The 17,686-nt window shown below is 39.8% G+C and overlaps 2 protein-coding genes across 3 annotated transcripts in view; one reads left to right on the forward strand and one right to left on the reverse strand.

Annotated features, from left to right (window-relative positions):
- The window catches only part of Ypel (Yippee-like), a 94,891-nt gene extending 86,802 nt beyond the window's left edge, over positions 1-8,089 (reverse strand). The window contains exon 1 of one of the 2 annotated variants that reach the window (XM_067785037.1): positions 7,043-8,089. The gene's annotated coding sequence lies outside the window, so the exon portion shown is untranslated. The remainder of the gene's footprint in view (positions 1-7,042) is intronic. The other variant, XM_067785035.1, reaches the window with a different exon arrangement.
- A 3,681-nt stretch (positions 8,090-11,770) lies between these two features.
- LOC137249193 (uncharacterized) lies at positions 11,771-15,871 on the forward strand. The gene is made up of 3 exons (XM_067780489.1): positions 11,771-12,026; positions 12,082-12,623; positions 13,979-15,871. The coding sequence occupies exons 1-3, from the start codon at positions 11,901-11,903 to the stop codon at positions 15,339-15,341; spliced, it is 2,031 nt and encodes a 676-aa protein (XP_067636590.1). The 5' UTR covers positions 11,771-11,900; the 3' UTR covers positions 15,342-15,871.
- Positions 15,872-17,686: the final 1,815 nt, after the last annotated feature.

The raw sequence follows: 17,686 nt of genomic DNA on the forward strand, positions 1-17,686 counted from the left end.
GGAGGCATGGTAGCGACTGGTGGTGGACAGGATAGAAGGTCGCATGTGGTCATAACAAATCGTTCCCGAGATGGTCGGGCTTGGTACCGGATCGTACCGGATCTGCATCCCGCGAAGGACCATCACATCGATAACACACCCCAAAGCCTTCGGGAAGCAACCTTTTCGCTACAACAACAACCTTATGGGAGTGTCCTTTTCGCTACAACAACAACAACCAAGGTTAGATTCGAAGCCTCCCTGGAGTAAGTGAATGAAGGACAGTCCCTCCGCAAGGAGCTGCTCTTGAAATTTTTTGAACGATCCCCGAGACTTTGAGGCAAAAACCCGGATCTTTACGAAATCGCCAAAACGCTGATTCTCTTAAATACATACAAAAAAAACCTTTCCTAAATATTATTTTTTTAAATAGAAAAAAGCTTTTTAAAGCAAGAACACCGGCGTACACCGACGCGCCGCCCACGCAGCCGCCGTCGGTATATAATACTGCCTACGCCGCCGCCGCCGATATAGTGATCGGCGCAAACCTCTAATATGTATGTATATGTATTACTAGCTATACCCGGCGTACGTTGTAACGCCCGAGATAGAATGAGTGTTGCGTTATTTTTTCTGTTTTGTTTGTTGATAATTTATTTTATTGTTCTGTAAATTGAATTGAATTTTGTACGTATATTTGGTGAAATTTTAGTTTAAAACATTTTATTATTGCATCTTATTGTAATTCATATGGGTACACAATATTTTTGGTTTTTCCGTTCGGTCCTGCAACAGTAAGCGATTGTCCTTGTGCTTTGTTGATTGTAATTGCAAACGCAAGGCGTACAGGAAATAATAATAGCTTAAAATTGAATGGCAAATCCGTCGGAATCATTGGGATCCGTGGTATGAGCACATCTTCACCTTTGCTTTTACCGCTGAAGATTGTTGGTTCGATTACATTCGACATAAATTTTTTAACACAAAGTCTGGTTCCATTGCACGATTTCGGTGGGTATAAATTCCGAAGAAGCATGGTTGGTGAGCCAATTTTCAAAGTTAATATATGCGCAGGCGTTCCAGGTGATTGTAAAGAGTTTAGAAATTCAATTGGATAATTCACAATTTGATCTTCATCTTTAACTGTATCGATCGATTTATATTTCGTCACTTCACCAGAAATTTGGTTTTGAATGCGAACATTGATTTTGTATACATGATCGTTTTTGGGAGCTAAGATTGCTCGTTTGCATAGCCAAAAAAAATTTTATTTTAAATTCTTAATTCTGAAATATGAAAAACCTCCGTCTTGATCAAAGGAACCTATACCCAAAATTTGGTGATGATTGAAGTGTGGGAAATACGTTTCCATAGGGAACACGCACACATAATTTGATTTTTATAGAAGATGTAGATAGACTGAAACAAATTTTTTTAACGGCAGCAGATTACTAAACGTCCTGGGAAACCAGCTAACGTAGGTGAGTCATATCGTCCGATATCTCTCCTATCGCCAGTGGCAAAGACGCTTGAAGCTATTTTGCTCCCTTATTTCCAAGCACATTTGCAGCTAGCCCCTCATCAGCATGGCTTCAGAAAACTCTATAGCACTACCTCCGCGCTAAATGTCATTAGCACCCAGATAAATTGCGGTTTGAATCAATACCCCCACCATAGAACAGTACTCGTAGCGCTAGACCTATCAAAAGCCTTTGATACGGTCAACCATGGCTCATTACTGCAAGACCTGGAAGGGTCTACCCTTCCCCCATGTCTTAAAAGGTGGACCGCAAATTATCTGGGTGATCGGCAGGCATCGGTGCAATTCAGAAACGAGACATCAAAACCAAGGAGAATTAAACAAGGGGTGCCACAGGGTGGTGTTCACTTTTGTTTAATTTCTACATATCTAAGCTACCTTCACCACCGGAAGGAGTCACAATCGTTTCCTACGCCGATGACTGCACAATAATGGCCACAGGCCCAGGCCCAGAGATCGATGAGCTATGCAATAAAATAAACGGCTATCTCCCTGATCTCTCCAGTTTTTTCGCCTCGCGAAACCTGGCATTGTCACCGACTAAATCTTCCGCGACCTTATTTACAACATGGACGCCCCAAATGTCGACCATATTGAACATCCACGTCGATGGCACTACGCTACCGACTGTCCTACACCCCAAAATCTTGGGTGTGACGTTTGATCAGGATCTACATTTTGGTGCGCACGCAACCGCAATTGTTCCGAGAATTCAGAGCCGTAATAAAATCCTCAAATCCCTTGCTGTCAGTACCTGGGGAAAAGATAAAGAAACGCTCATGACCACATACAAAGCAATTAGCCAGCCGATTACGTGCTACGCGACACCCATATGGTCGCCAAGCCTAAAAACTACCCACTGGAAGAAACTACAGGCCTGCCAAAATACTGCTCTCAGAATCGCCACGGGCTGTCTTCTTATGTCCCCAGAACACCATCTGCATAATGAGGCGAGAATACTCCCCATCAGGGAAAGAAATGAGATGCTGACCAAACAGTTTCTGTTGAATACCCAGAAACCTGGGCATCCTAAGGAGTCATCTCCGTAAGCATTTTGAGGAAATACGGCACCTGAGAACCCAGCCGTATGAAGCGAAAAACACAAGCAGGTCCTTGGTGAACTCCATAGACAGGCGTCGGACGTTTATGTCGGGAATTGCCCGGTGAATCCAGTACTTGAAGAAAAATATCCAGATCTCGCGGAAGAGGAACGCATACTCCCCAAGGAAACGCGTGTCACTCTTGCTCAACTTCATTCTGGATACTGTAACAGGTTAAACTCTTACCTATCCAGAATCAACCCCGACATACAAAATGTATGCCCCGCTTGCAATGTGTCCCCACATGACACCAACCATCTCTTTAATTGTAATGTGGAACCAACGCCTCTAACACCCCTTTCCTTATGGTCCACCCCTGTTGAAACGGCAAGTTTCCTTGGACTCCCGTTAGAGGATATTGATGACAATTTGTGATCGGTCGCGGCTATTAGGTGGGGCGAGCATTGCTACAACAACAACAACTAAACGTCCAAAAGGAAAAACAGCCAAACTCAACAATGCAGTCAAACTTTAGTGTTAAAATAACCTAAGTTTGTACGGCAGCCATAGTTCTGAAAAATCTCATTGCAGGGAAGGTGCCACGCTCCTTTTTCCAAATTTCAAATTTTGCAGGAGGTATTAGAACTAAACGTCATATAGCTCTATACCAATTTTCATTATCCTACCATTACTACATCCAGAGATATGCAGTATGATATATTCCATTTGTATGGGAGGTGCCACGCCCCCTATTTCCTAATTCGAAATTTTCTTGTTGGTGTTAGGGATTGACCTCATATAACTCCTTACTGAATTTCAATGTTCTGACATGTATACCTTCAGAGTTATGCAGTACCAAAGATTCCATTTGTATGGGAGATGCCACGCCACTTTTATATATCGAAATTGTGTTTAGCCTAAAACATTCGCGTTGATCGGAGGAACCTATAGACAAAATTTGGTGATGATTGAAGTGTGGGAAATACGTTTCCATAGCGAACATACACACACACAGAATTTGATTTTTATATATATAGATGTAGATAGACTGAAGCTAAACAATTTTGCCAAACTATGCAGTCAAACTTTAGTGCTAAAATAACCTAAGTTTGTACGGCAGCCATAGTTCTGAAAAATCTCATTGTAGGGAAGGTGCCACGCTCCTTTTTCCAAATTCTAAATTTTACAGGAGGTATTAGGACTTAACGTCATATAGCTCTATACCAATTTTCATTATCCTACCATTACTACATCCAGAGATAAGCAGTATGATATATTCCATTTGTATGGGAGGTGCCACGCCCCCTTTTTCCTAATTCGAAATTTTCTTGTTGGTGTTAGGGATTGACCTCATATAACTCCTTACTGAATTTCAATGTTCTGGCATGTATACCTTCAAAGTTATGCAGTACCAAAGATTCCATTTTTATGGGAGGTGCCACGCCCCCTTTTTCCCAATTCCGCATTTTCTTGGTGGTATTAGGGATTGACCTCATATAACTTCTTACTGAATTTCAATGTTCTGGCATGTATACCTTCAAAGTTATGCAGTACCAAAGATTCCATTTGTATGGGAGGTGCCACGCCCCTTTTATATTTCGAAATTATTTTTAGCCTAAAACCTTCCCGTTGATCGAAGGAACCTACATATATTCAAAATTTGGTGATGATTGAAGTGTGGGAAATATGTTTCCATAGCAAACACACACCCAGAATTTGATTTTTATATATATAGATTTGTATGGGAGGTGCCACGCCCCCTTTTTCCCAATTCCATATTTTCTTGGTGGTTAGGGATTGACCTCATGTTGTTGTTGTAGCAATGTTTCGCCCCACCTAATAGCTGCGACCGATCATAAATTGTCATCAATATCCTCTAACGGGAGTCCAAGGAAACTTGCTGGGGTGGACCATAACGAAAGGGGTGTTAGAGGCGTTGGTTCCACATTACAATTAAAGAGATGGTTGGTGTCATGTGGGGACACATTGCAAGCGAGGCATACATTTTGTATGTCGGGGTTGATGATGGATATGTAAGAGTTTAACCTGTTACAGTATCCAGAACGAAGTTGAGCCAGAGGGACTCGCGTTTCGCTGGGGAGTATGCGTTTCTCTTCCGCAAGTTTGGGTACTGTTCCCTGAGTACTGGGTTCACCGGGCAATTCCCGGCATAAAGGTCCGACGCCTGTTTGTGGAGTTCACCAATGACCTGCTTGTGTTTTCTTTGCTTTATACGGCTGAGTTCTCAGGTGCCGTATTTCCTCAAAATGCTTATGGAGATGACTCTTTAAGTCCCTAGGCGGTGTTGGCTCATCAATCAGATGTCTGTTGGCATGCCCAGGTTTCTGGGTATTCAACAGGAACTGTTTGGTTAGCATCTCATTCCTCTCCCTGATGGGGAGTATTCTCGCCTCATTATGTAGATGGTGTTCTGGGGACATAAGAAGACAGCCCGGAGCGGTTCTGAGCGCAGTATTTTGGCAGGTCTGTAGCTTCTTTCAGTGGGTTGTGTTTAGGCTTGGCGACCATATAGGGGACGCGTAGCACGCAAACGGCTGGCCAATTGCTTTGTATGTGGTAATGAGCGTTTCTTTGACTTTTCTCTCTGTATACCTTCAAAGTTATGCAGTACCAAAGATTCCATTTGTATGGGAGGTACCACGCCCCTTTTATATATCGAAATTATTTTTAGCCTAAAACCTTCCCGTTGATCGAAAGAACTTATAACCAAAATTTGGTGATGATTGAAGTGTGGGAAATACGTTTCCATAGCGAATACACACACACACAGAATTTGATTTATATATATATAGATTGCGCACCCTTGTAACACCCTTAAGCACACAAAACAAACAACCACAGCATTTGAAGTGTACATCTGGGTATGTAATGTTCGGTTTCACCCGAACTTAGACTTCCTTCTTTTTTTCTTTGTCTTTAATATTTCTTACAGTCACGTAACTTCTATAATATTAATATCTCTAATTCGGTGCAAGGTTTTTCCTTTCTAATAATATTTGATTACAAACGCGCGAATGTCGATAGAGGTTTTTTTCTATGCAAAAAATGTTCTTCTACCAATATAACTACAGATCGCGACTACCCTAACACTTTTAATAGTTCATTAAGCCTCCTGCCACCCAAAGTGTTATGGATATGACGGCTTCTGTCGTTGCAAACACATGAACTTCAATTTGTACACTTTCTTCTGAATAAACATATGAAGTCCTTTTTGTATGATTTTTGGGTTAAGGTATAAAACAGAGGTCGACTGCTCATATGCGTCCAACATTATCGGGAGAGATGTCAAACGACACGTCATGACAGCAGTATTATTAATCCGAAGGAGGAAAATAAAAAGCTTAACTCGTTCAAAAGATATTAACGAAAAACCAAAAAAATTATCCTCCGAAAACCAGTGGTGAAAATCATAGTTTTTTGCACAGAACCCCTTTCTGCCTTGGAGACCTTCGGTCCCGCTTATCAATAGTTACCCTGTCCGGTGCCCCAATGGGGTGAGATCAAAGTTAAATATGAGCACAATCCCGTCGTACACAAAGCTTTTTACTGAGTACAACAACGTCATGAAAGTTGCTAATTTTAACTGCAAATATCTCCGTACAGAGGAAAAATGTTTCCGGACAGAAAAAAAATTTATTTTCCGCCTTTAGATTATTACTTTCGAGGTCAATATACGCGCCGTTTGACCTCTCCTGATATTTGTAGACGCGTATTAGCATTCGACCCATGTTACCTCCAAAAAATATATCCATTGTGTCGCCTGGAAAACCCTTAATAGAGCTTACATTGTTAAAGTAGACGGGTGTACACATTCTTTTGACACTGATTGTATTTCCTTTTTATTTTGGGAAAAGGTAGTATTTAAAAAAAAACGTCTTTTTATAAAATTAACGTTGTCCTCCACCAATCCATTTTAATTCAAGCTTTTTAATGCAAGTTAAACTGCTTTAAAATTATTTTAACTCGCTGCATTAAAAGTTTTAAATATTATTTGTTGTGCCTGTTTAGTGTTACATTTAAAAATAAAATAAATTTAAGGCGCGATAACCTCCGAAGAGATCTAAGGCCGAGCTTCTCTTCCAATTTGCGTCGTGCTCCTCTTGATTTTCCCTACAAATTGACCGGACGGGACCTACATGTTTTATGCCGACTCCGAACGGCATCTGCAAGGCAGATGAGTTTTCACTGAGAGCTTTTCATGGCAGAAATACACCCGGAGCGCTTGCCAAACACTGCCGAGGGGCGACCCCGCTTAGAAAAATTTTCTTCTAATTGAAAAACCTTATTTCTAAAATTTTGATGTTGCTTTGCCCGGGAGTTGAACCCAGGGCATACGGTGTGATAGGCGGAGCACGCTACCACCACACCACGGTGGCCGCCAGTGTGACATTTACTCTATTAATATTCTATGCACATGTACCTATATACGTATTAGCTACAAAATAATAAGGATCGAACTTACCAGTGGCCTGTGGTTATTGAGTGATTTTTAAATAGCCAGTTGACCACAGTTCCTTTGGTCAGCTGATGACAATGTCAACCCAGTACTTGGAGCGTTAATTTAATTAGAAGGCATGTATGCGTATGAATTGCAAATTGATGTCTACCTGTTCTCACTAATTACATATATATATAATATGTACCCTCATACAATACTAAACAAATGCTTCCAACTGACAAATATAGGAAACCCCAGCAGAAGCCATTCTGGTTAGAGATCAATAACCAATAGTTCCAGCGACTTGATTTGCATTGCAGTCTGATTGATTTGGTTATGTCAGATTTTATTTCGCTTTGTTTTTATTGGATGCACTTGCATATGTAGTATAACTTCCCTATCCTATGCATGCACTTCTTCGCTTTCTACTTCTGTTTAAATTGCAATTTGGCCAAGAATTTATCACAAATAATTCGTTCAATATTTCCGTTTTATAATTAGCCAAATTTTCGACGTTTGATTTGGGTTCACTTCGATTTAAAAAATGAAGACAGTAATTCGCTTGACATAATTTTTTCAACGAAACGATGTGTCCCTTATGGCGCAGTTACTTTGTTTCCAGATTTTTCATATGCTTACTCAAGTTGTTTCTACCGATTTTTTCTATTCATTCGCTCATCGATTTCACATTATTTTTTCATTCGTCTTTTTGCACTTGGTTTAACATTTATTTGCATTAAGCTGTAAAATTTATTATGCGTACAAATCAGCGTTTAATATTGCGACACAAATCTAAAACTACGAAATGAATAAAACAACGGTACTAGACTTGGCCTAAATTATTTTCCTGATTATTTAACGCAATCAATTCACTTGTAGTCGCTCATCAAAATATGCCCACCCACGAGTCTTTTTACAAATGTTTACATACTCAATAAACCTTTTCATTTGTTGCTATTCTGCTTTTAAATACACTCGTTTGTATGTGTGCAAATTTTGCTGCTCTGACGTCGAATTTAGTTATGTTGATTTTAGGATTTATTATCCTCAAATTATCTATATTTATTTTTCCACTGTTTATTTATTCTGTGTGTGATAAACAAAAAAGAAATTGGAAGAGATAATAAAAACAGCTGTTCGTAGCCCAGAGTTGAGTGAAATCTATTACAATTAATCTTATCTTATTCAACTATATCAGGTTGGCTCATCTGTAAAGCAACAAAATATAGCTGGAGACATTGGTGCTTTATCGGTATCCGTATCGGTAACCTTTTAACAGCTGATTCGACCAATATTATGAGAATCAATGCAATCGATTATTGGTGCCGCTAAGGTCGTAACCGTATCGTAGCCAACCAATTGGGTTTTGGTTTACCGTCGTAACGATAAACAGCTGATTACGTTAGGGATACGGATACAGCGATACGACATACGGCACCAATGACTCCGGCATATGTCTGTTCAAATTGTCAAAACTGTGTATTGGTGTTGGTGCGAATGGTATGGAATGGAAACGTAAAACTTAGCAGTTTTTGTATGTGTAAGTAAAATGTTGCCAATGAAATCAGCTGATGAGATGAGCTAACATAATTAAACCATGCGTTTGGGTGTGGGTATGAAACTCAAAAAGAGACATCCTAACGCCATAGTGTTTTTGTTGTAGCGATTAGGTTGCTCTCCGAAGGCTTTGGGGAGTGTTATCGATGTGATGGTCCTTTGCCGGATACAGATCCGTTACGCTCCGGTAACACAGCACCATTAAGGTACTAGCCCGACCAACTTCGGGAACGATTTATATGGACACATTAAACCTCAGGTCATCCCTCCCTCCCAACCCCCAAAGTTCCATGAGGAGCTTGGGTCGCCAGAGCCTCGGCTGTTAATGAAACAGGATTCGCCACGGATAAGCGAGGTTGACAATTAGGTTTGTAGAAGCTATATATTGCGCTGGCAACCTGAAAGGATTGCTCTACACAATCCTTGATTCTGGTATTTTAGTCGCCTCTTACGACAAGCATAACTACCGCGGGTATATTCTGACCCCCTAACCCGCCCGCTGGGTCCTAACGCCATAATCGTAACCATATCTCCATTTGCCGTCATCCAGTGAGCTTTAAAGCTCCGGCTCACGCTCAATTCTCACGGGAATGCTCTGGATCATTGAGAGAATTGAGACCATAACACCATAACACCATAACCTTAAACATCTGACATTTTCTTAAAAATTAGGAAAACGCAAAAAATTACACACATATTCCACAAACAATAAGTCCCTTAGTCAAAACGTATCCAAAACAACACAAATAAAATATACAAAAAGTTAATAAATTCACCAACTCAAATATTTTTAGACATATTCCACAAAAAATAAGTCTCTTAGTCATAACGTATCCAAAACAATGAATAAAATCTACAAAAAGTTATTAAATTCACCATCTCAAATATTTTTAGATTATGGATATGGCGAGCAACCAAAAACCAATAGCAATTGTCCCTTTGATGCCGAACACATGTATTTGAATGGAAGCGACAAAGTATGAAATTTTCGTGTAGGTAAGCATACAGCAATGTTGGTCATTGATCGTACGTACGCTAGAAAAAAAGGAAGAACAAGATGTTTGTTTACATTTTTTTGTAGGCAAATTTGTGTAATTAGTTAAAAAACGGTACTTTAGTATAAATGTGCGTGAAAGGTATATTACCAAAGCGAAAAAGAGTATTAAACACCACAACAGCTTGGTTAGACAGTGTTGAAGCGTTTAAAAGGCTAAAAAGTATTGGAAACTAGAAATCACCCTTTTCTCTAGTCCGCGGTGGTTTAAAATTGCCATTCAAATTTTCAAAGGCACGGGGATATAAACAACGTTTAATACCTATTTTCCTTTGGTTTTGGGGACGGATATAGCTGCAGAAATTTAATTTTTTATTTTTTTCAATAATTGTTTGCTTTTTGTAGCTATATGAAAAGTGGAAAACGTCAACGGTGATACCAGTGGAAAAAGTTAAAAAGACAGTAAAACCTGAAGAACTTAGACCCATAAACACGCTGCCTAGTGATTGTAAAATACTTGAAGCTTATGTTAAGAACCAGTTAACGAAATACCTTGAAGATAATAATATACTAGCCCACCAGCAGTCAGGCTTTAGAAAGAAACATTCATGTGAGACAGCTCTTAATTTGGTGATACATGACTGGAAAGAAGAGTTAAATAAAAAAAAAGTGGTTGTTTCAGTCTTCCTAGACCTCAAACGAGCTTTTGAAACAGTGGATAGGGAGATCTTAATCAAAAAAATGGAACGTATTGGTATAACTGGTATAGAACTTGACTGGTTTCGCAGCTATTTGAAGCAGAGGAGACAGAAAACGGTTATAAATACCGTGATGTCTGATGAATTAGAAGTACCCATAGGGTTACCACAAGGCTCAGTTTTGGCACCGATACTGTTCTTAATTTATATTAATGATATAGTTAACGCTATTGAAGGTTGTGAAATTAAACTATTCGCTGATGATGCATTAATAATGATTAGTGAGAATAATATTAATTCTGCACTTTCTAAAATACAACATGAACTGAATAACCTGTAGAAATGGTTGTGCGGAAATAGACTGAAACTTAATATAAATAATACGAAATTTATGATAATAACAAGGAGGAACGTTAATGAGGATATAATTGGTTTAAAAATAAATGATGAAAGCATACAAAAAGTTGACAGTATAAAATATTTGGGAATTATAATTGATAACAAACTCAAGTTTGAAGAACATATAAACTACACAGTCCAGAAAATTGCGAAAAAAATTGGGGTTATGCAGAGAACATCCAAATATATTCAAAAAAAGTACAAAATAATTATATATAAGTCCATTATAGAACCGCACTTTGTAAACTGCCCATCTATTCTATTCATTGTGTCAGACAAAGAAATAGATAAACTTCAAAAGATGCAAAACAGATGTATGAGATTTATTCTTAAAAAACCTAGAGATACTCGTACGGCTGATATGCTGAGAAGTTTGAACTGGTTAAGTGTAAAGCAAAAGATTTTTTTTCACGCTATGAAGTTTATATTTAATATTAAAAGTGAAAATGTACCTGAATATCTAAGTAAAAACGTAGTATTAGTTAAGCAAACACATAACATTAATACAAGGAATAAACACAATTTCAAACTGCCTTTATTCAGAACTGAAATAGATCAGCAAAATATTTTTTATAAAGGTCTAAAAAGTTTCAATGAACTGCCTATAGATATAAAAAGTTGTAATGAAATCGGGGCTTTTAAAGCAAAACTTTATGAATATTGTAAAACCTTAGCAATAAGATAGTAAATTGTAATATAATTTAATTTATGAATTAGGCTTTTTTGCCGTAATAAATAAATGAAATGAAATGAAATGAAATATCTTGTACGCGTCTATGACGCGTAGCCTCGTGTGCACCTTGCCTTAATCGATTACATTGATATCCATAAAGTTGGTTCGATCTGCTGTTTTATCTGGTTATGGATAAGTCGCCATTAGTTGGCCCTTAATAAGGTAATAACGGAGCTCTTGTTTCTTGTATTTACATTTACATAGGCAATATAACAGAGCTCTTGCATTTACATAGGCAGGCAATAATGTTAAATTTTCTCGCCGTGTGGCAGCACTGCGTTTTTGTCTTTCTCCTTTTCCTTTATCTTCGTTTGTGGATCAGATCTATTACAAATATTATTTTTCCTTTTGCTTTGCATGTCATTCTGTTTTGAAAATGCATTTCAACTTATCAATGTGTTTTTGCTTACATTGTACATGTATCAAAAAATATACAAGGAAAAGCGGGAAGTCTAAAAGTATATTTAATTAACACCGCAACCGAGGGAAGACTATGTAATAATGTCCTTACAAGATTTTAATTCATTTCATAATGGCAGCGGTGGTGGAATTACGAGTTACAGAAAGTCCAATGAAGAAATGGATAACATTTTTGAAGAAATCGAGGAGCTTCTGAAACACAACGAGGTATTCAATCCATATCCCTAATAATTTGATGACATTTTTCCTTTATATTATTTAGGGCTTAGAAATTCCTGCGAAAGCAGCCACAACAGCCCCACGGAAAACACCGCTTGCTAACTTCGTAAATTCCAACAATGCTACGGATGCTGCAAATTTTGACTTTCTGCCAGCGTGCGACAACGAAGCATTTCTCATATCGTCGGATACGCAAGTGTTACCAGAGGAAGAACTTTCTTTATACTCGGTAAATCAAAATGAGCTGCAGCCTGTTAATGCGCCGTTTATGGTGCCTGGCATTTACAAAAAGATAGCAAATGCGCCGTTAACTTCAAGTGATTGTAACAAGAAAAATGCTGCCACAGAAGCAACTAATGTATTCTTCACAACAAAGCGAGCTAAAGGAAAAATCATTTCCAGAAATCAGTTTGAAAATTGTTCCGGTGCAGAAGAATCCAAAGAGCAGTACGGGAACAGTGAACAAGAAAATTGTATGGCAGATGCCAACAGCAAAGGCATTGAGATTTCATCTTCCGATATTCTATTAAAATTAGCTTCCAGTATACTAAAGTCAGCGCCAAATGATCAATTAGAGATCGATAGGTAAATATTAAGGTTATATTGGGGGTTGTTGTTGTTGTGTTAACATTGCTTCGCCCCATTCAATGGACACGACCACTCATAAATTGTCATCAAAGTCCTTTAACGGGAGTCCAAAGAAACTGACAGTTTTAGCAGGGGCGAACCATAGGGAGATTGGCGTTAGAGGAGTAGGTTCCACACTACAATTTAAATGATGGTAGATGTCATGTGGGGACACATCGCATGAAGGACATTCATTACGTTTGTCGAGGTTGATGCTGGACAAGTAAGAGTTTAACCTATTTCAGTATACAGAACGAAGATAGGCCAGGGTACATCACGTTGTTGTTGTTGTAGCGATAAGGACACCCCGAAGGCCTTGGAGAGTGTTATCGATGTTGATGGTCCTTTGCCGGATATAGATCCTGCACGTTCCGGTAACAAAGCACCATTAACACGTCTCCCTTGGTAGTGTGTTTTCTTCTTCTGCAAGAGTAGGATATTGTATATTAATAACAGGGTGCACGGGGCGCGTGTGGCTCTTTGCTTAGAGCCAGTATGTATGCCTGGCTGGATCAAACGGCTGTCTTGGTAGGCGCGGGATCTCGTTGGTGTTATTGTTGTATTAACGATAAAGACACTCCCCGAAAGTTATGGGGAGTGTTATCGATGTTGATGGTCCTTTGCCGGATATAGATCCGGTACGTTCCGGTAAAAAAGCACCGATAAGGTACTAGCCCGACCATCTCGGGAACGATTTATATGACCACATTAAACATTCTAGGCCATCCGGCACTCCCCACCCCCTAGTTCCATGAGGATTTCGGGGTCGCCAGAGGCTCGACTGTTAATGAAACAGGATTCGCCACGGATAAGTGAGGTTGGCAATTGGGTTGGAGAAGCTATATATTGCGCTATTTTAGTCACCTCTTACGACAGGAATACCTACCGCGGGTATATTCTAAGCCCCCTAATCCGCTGGGGGCGCCGCATCTCATCATAGTACTTATGAAGATGTTCGCTTAACAGTTATGTCGTTGTTGTTGTAGCAGTGTGTGATCAGTTATCCCCCAGCCGGTTAAATGGATTGAAAATTCTTGACGCAAGTCATGTCTGTTATAAGAGGCGACTTAAATTAACAGACTCAAAGGATCGAAGAGACAAAAATTGTTCCCGTGCAGTCGGCGAAGTACCGGCGCGTATCGGATTGATATACTGAAAAGGACTACTCACATCAGCAACATTTCCTTAACCTTCGGGGAGTGCTTTTTAGGTTTTACCAACAACAACTTACTATCAGAGGCCATGGGCTATCTTTAAAGATTCATAATGTAATATGCTAGTACTCTATGAAACTAATGCCACATTTTTTGTAGGAACAAAAACGAAGTAAAGCGCACACAGCCCAACAGCAGTAGAAGAATAATATATCATCTACTAGGTCCAGAAGATGTGGATCTTGACGACTATCCACCAAACACAACTGCTAGTGAGTATATATCGTTAATACAACAACAGCAGGATATACATCGACCATTCAAGCTGAAAAGAGGCAGACCCAGAAAGCTACCAATGGAAAATGCCAATGAACAAATACCGCCCTCTTTGCCTAAAAAAATTAAAGTCGAACAAAACGCTAAAGAAGCAAAACAAACCGAAGCTAATGATAATTTTCAGCGGCCATTATTACGTACACGTTCGGGCCGCGTGGTGAAATCAGTTAAGCCGCAAACCCATGATGTTAGTAGCGATGGAACACAACTTTTGGAATTAGATCCTACAAAGGATTTGATCGAGGATGCGAAAGATAAGGACTTCTCAGTGCAAATTAAAGAAGATCCTCCGTTATCTACTTCTAGCGCAACAGAAATAGTAAATAAAAGACGAGTTCCACCTGAATCTATATGTCCAAAATGTGGTAAAATATTTTTAGGACGCCGTTTAAAACGGCATTTTACACAGCATCCCGATCATATGCTAGCTAGTATTACTGAACAGCAGCCACCTGTGCAAGAGTCGTCACGGCAGCAAGTTGGTGCGGACATTGAAAATCCTAACGAAGAAATTACACTATTTCATTTTCTTATATCAAAGTTAAAAAATCCACTACTTAACGAAGATCAACGTGCTGATCTTTTCCTAAATGAATTAAATGATCTCATCGAACAACTACAGCTACGAAATACACGTCTAATACGTAATACCTCGGGTTTACACTTTGTTAGTGCACGTACAGCACGTGTGCTGGGAATACCTGAAGGTCAGTATGCACTCGATATGTCTGCCATAGAAACTGATGCGCCTTTGATGGACAATATGGAGCAACATTCGTACAATGGTGAAGAACAAAAACGACAACGACTTATTGCAACAAATGTAAACACACCCAGTATTGACTATAACGCTATCAGCTTGGATAATACGCTAACTGATGAGGCAGCACAAAAGTTAAATTTATCTGCTGGTGGAAAATTATTACCACCATCTGAGGAGAGTCTTCTTCGCGCTGTTGATGATTTAGTGCATGATGGCATAACTAAATTGGTTGATGCAAATCTACTGCAACCGCCACGTGCTGCAGTACAATCATCAGTTGCATCGAGTCTAGTATCGTCACACTATGACCACGTGAGCGATAATGCAGTGGAAGCGTTAACTATAAAAGAAAATAATATAACTCAAGAAGGAGCGCCGATATTAGGATTAGCAGTGGACTTTTTTCAATTCAAGAATAACTGAATGACCCTGCGTTTGAACTAGGGTGGTATCGTGTGATAGGGTCACGGATGGAAAACCATTTTCACTCGAATAAGTATGAAACTGTCAGGCCTTTAATAAAAATACTGATCAATTATGAATCTAGTTAGTACGCCCTGTCTAATGTGATTTAAAAAATTACTTTGGATCTCGGACCGTAAAATACGATACTGGCCCTCGGCCCGTATTACGTGTTATGATCCGTGATCGAAACGAATTTTTTAAATCACAATAGCTCTAAAATAGTAGGTCGGATTAATGGCATATACCTACTAGTGACAAATAGTAATCGTTAGATCCATAACTTATGCATTGATCGTAACACGTGTCCATTGAGGTAAAATAACATGCGTTCCCACGGTTGAAGTGATATTTAAAAAGGATTGAAATAATTTCTACCTATAAATATTTGTTGCAAGATATTGATTTACATATGTATATTCGTTGATTTATGAAAGCTGTATTTGTATGTATTATGCGACAATAAAGTTGTGTATTTAATTATTAAATAATGCCATGCTTCATTCCTTCATTGTTTGGCGCTTGGCCGAAAGCTTTTCCTTTACTCATATGCCTTGGCCTGGCTAGCGAGGTCACTGGATTTTTTCCAGCTGGATTATATCGCTGGATACCATTTAATGATGATGATGGCTAAACTACATATATCGATTTCTAACCAAAGCTTCTATAAGGACCAACTTAATAAGGTCCCTGCGGTGCAGGGTGATTTCTTGTCCCCACTTTTGTTTAACTTTTTCATATCGAAGCTCTCTTGCCCACCCACGTCGATGATTGCTCGATAATGGTCGCAGGTTCTGGCCCATCCATTGGTAAAATATGCTATACAATTAACGATTATTTCCCTTGTCCTTCCAATTTATTCCCCTAGAGAAATTTGGCACTGCCACCTATCAAAGTCACAGCGACCTTATTTACATTGGGGACGTGGCAAGTGTCGGAATTATTAGACATCAACGACGATGACTTTACCGACTGTAATACACCTTAAACTACCAGGTGTGACTTTCGATCATGACCAAGTTCAGATGCGTAACAAAATCGTCCAGGCCCTCGCCGGCAGCACTTGGGGCAAATACAAAGAAACGCTTATAGCCACTTATAAAGCGATTGGCCGGCAGCTTGTATGCTACGCGTCCCCAATATTGTCGCCGACTGAACGAAAAGACATGTTAAAGCACCGCGCTCAACCATCTAAACAGTACGGCGAAAATACTCACCCATGAAGGAGAGATTGGAAATGCTCAACACACAGTTTCTGCTAAATACCTGGAAATCAGGGCATCCCATAGACATCTGGTTCAAGAGGCCCCACCTCCCAGGAACTTAAGAGGTCATCTCCGCCAGCACTATGAAGCTATCCGCCACTCAAGAAGTCAGGCCAGTTATTTTGCCAAAAATTTACCGGTGAACTCCGCTCTCAAAGGGAAATACCCTAAACTGCTACAACACCAACTAAACTGAACTGCTGACAACATTTTATTACTTTAGTTTATGCTGAGCATTTTCCACGCTGTGCTAAAGTTGTGTAGGAGTATAAGGAGACATCTGTTAAAGTGGCACAAAACAGGGATTCAAGTGGTTATGTAGCGCAATATTTTCAAAGGGGTCTTCCAACCTGAGTGTGGCGAGACTTGTTTATTTAGCAGGCGAGGTGACCCCAAGTTCCTCACGAAAGCAGTGGGTGCAGTGGGTTAGATGACCTAGAAGATTCAACGAGATCATTTCAATTCATTGCCGGGAAGGTCGGTTTAGTATCAATATCCGGCAAAGGACCATCAACATCAATAAATCCCCAACAACTTTGGGGAATCTATTAACCTCTACAATAAGAAAAAGAAGAAGGGCATCCCAGCAAATAACTGCTTGACACTAAGGCAGTCGGTTCTATGTACCGGAGCGACTCGGGATTTTTCCCGACCAAGGACTGTCATTTCAGTGTGACCCCATTTAATTTGTTGCGTCCCTCCCACAAATTGTCATCCTCCCAGCAGCTCCTTGCTGCAGGACTGCTCCATATTCTCATTCTCCGGGAAGGCATCGAATCCAATCCGGGTCCGCCTCCTGACCCCTGTCCTGAGAAATGGTTTTGCTGCGTCTGCCGGAAAAGAATCTTTTTAGGACGCTCATGCTCTGTTCAGTGTGTCTCGTGTAAGGGATAGTTGCATCGGACAAGTTGTTCTGGGCTTGATCCCAAAACCCGACGTCCACGTAACTTTTATAAATCTTTTGTGGCTCCTTGCTGTTCACGCCCAAGGGCGTCCCGTAGTCTACGCCAAAGCATCCCCCCCCCCCCCCCCCCCCCCCCC

The sequence above is a fragment of the Eurosta solidaginis genome, chromosome 4 (assembly GCF_040869045.1).
Source record: "Eurosta solidaginis isolate ZX-2024a chromosome 4, ASM4086904v1, whole genome shotgun sequence".
Classification (NCBI taxonomy): domain Eukaryota; kingdom Metazoa; phylum Arthropoda; class Insecta; order Diptera; family Tephritidae; genus Eurosta; species Eurosta solidaginis.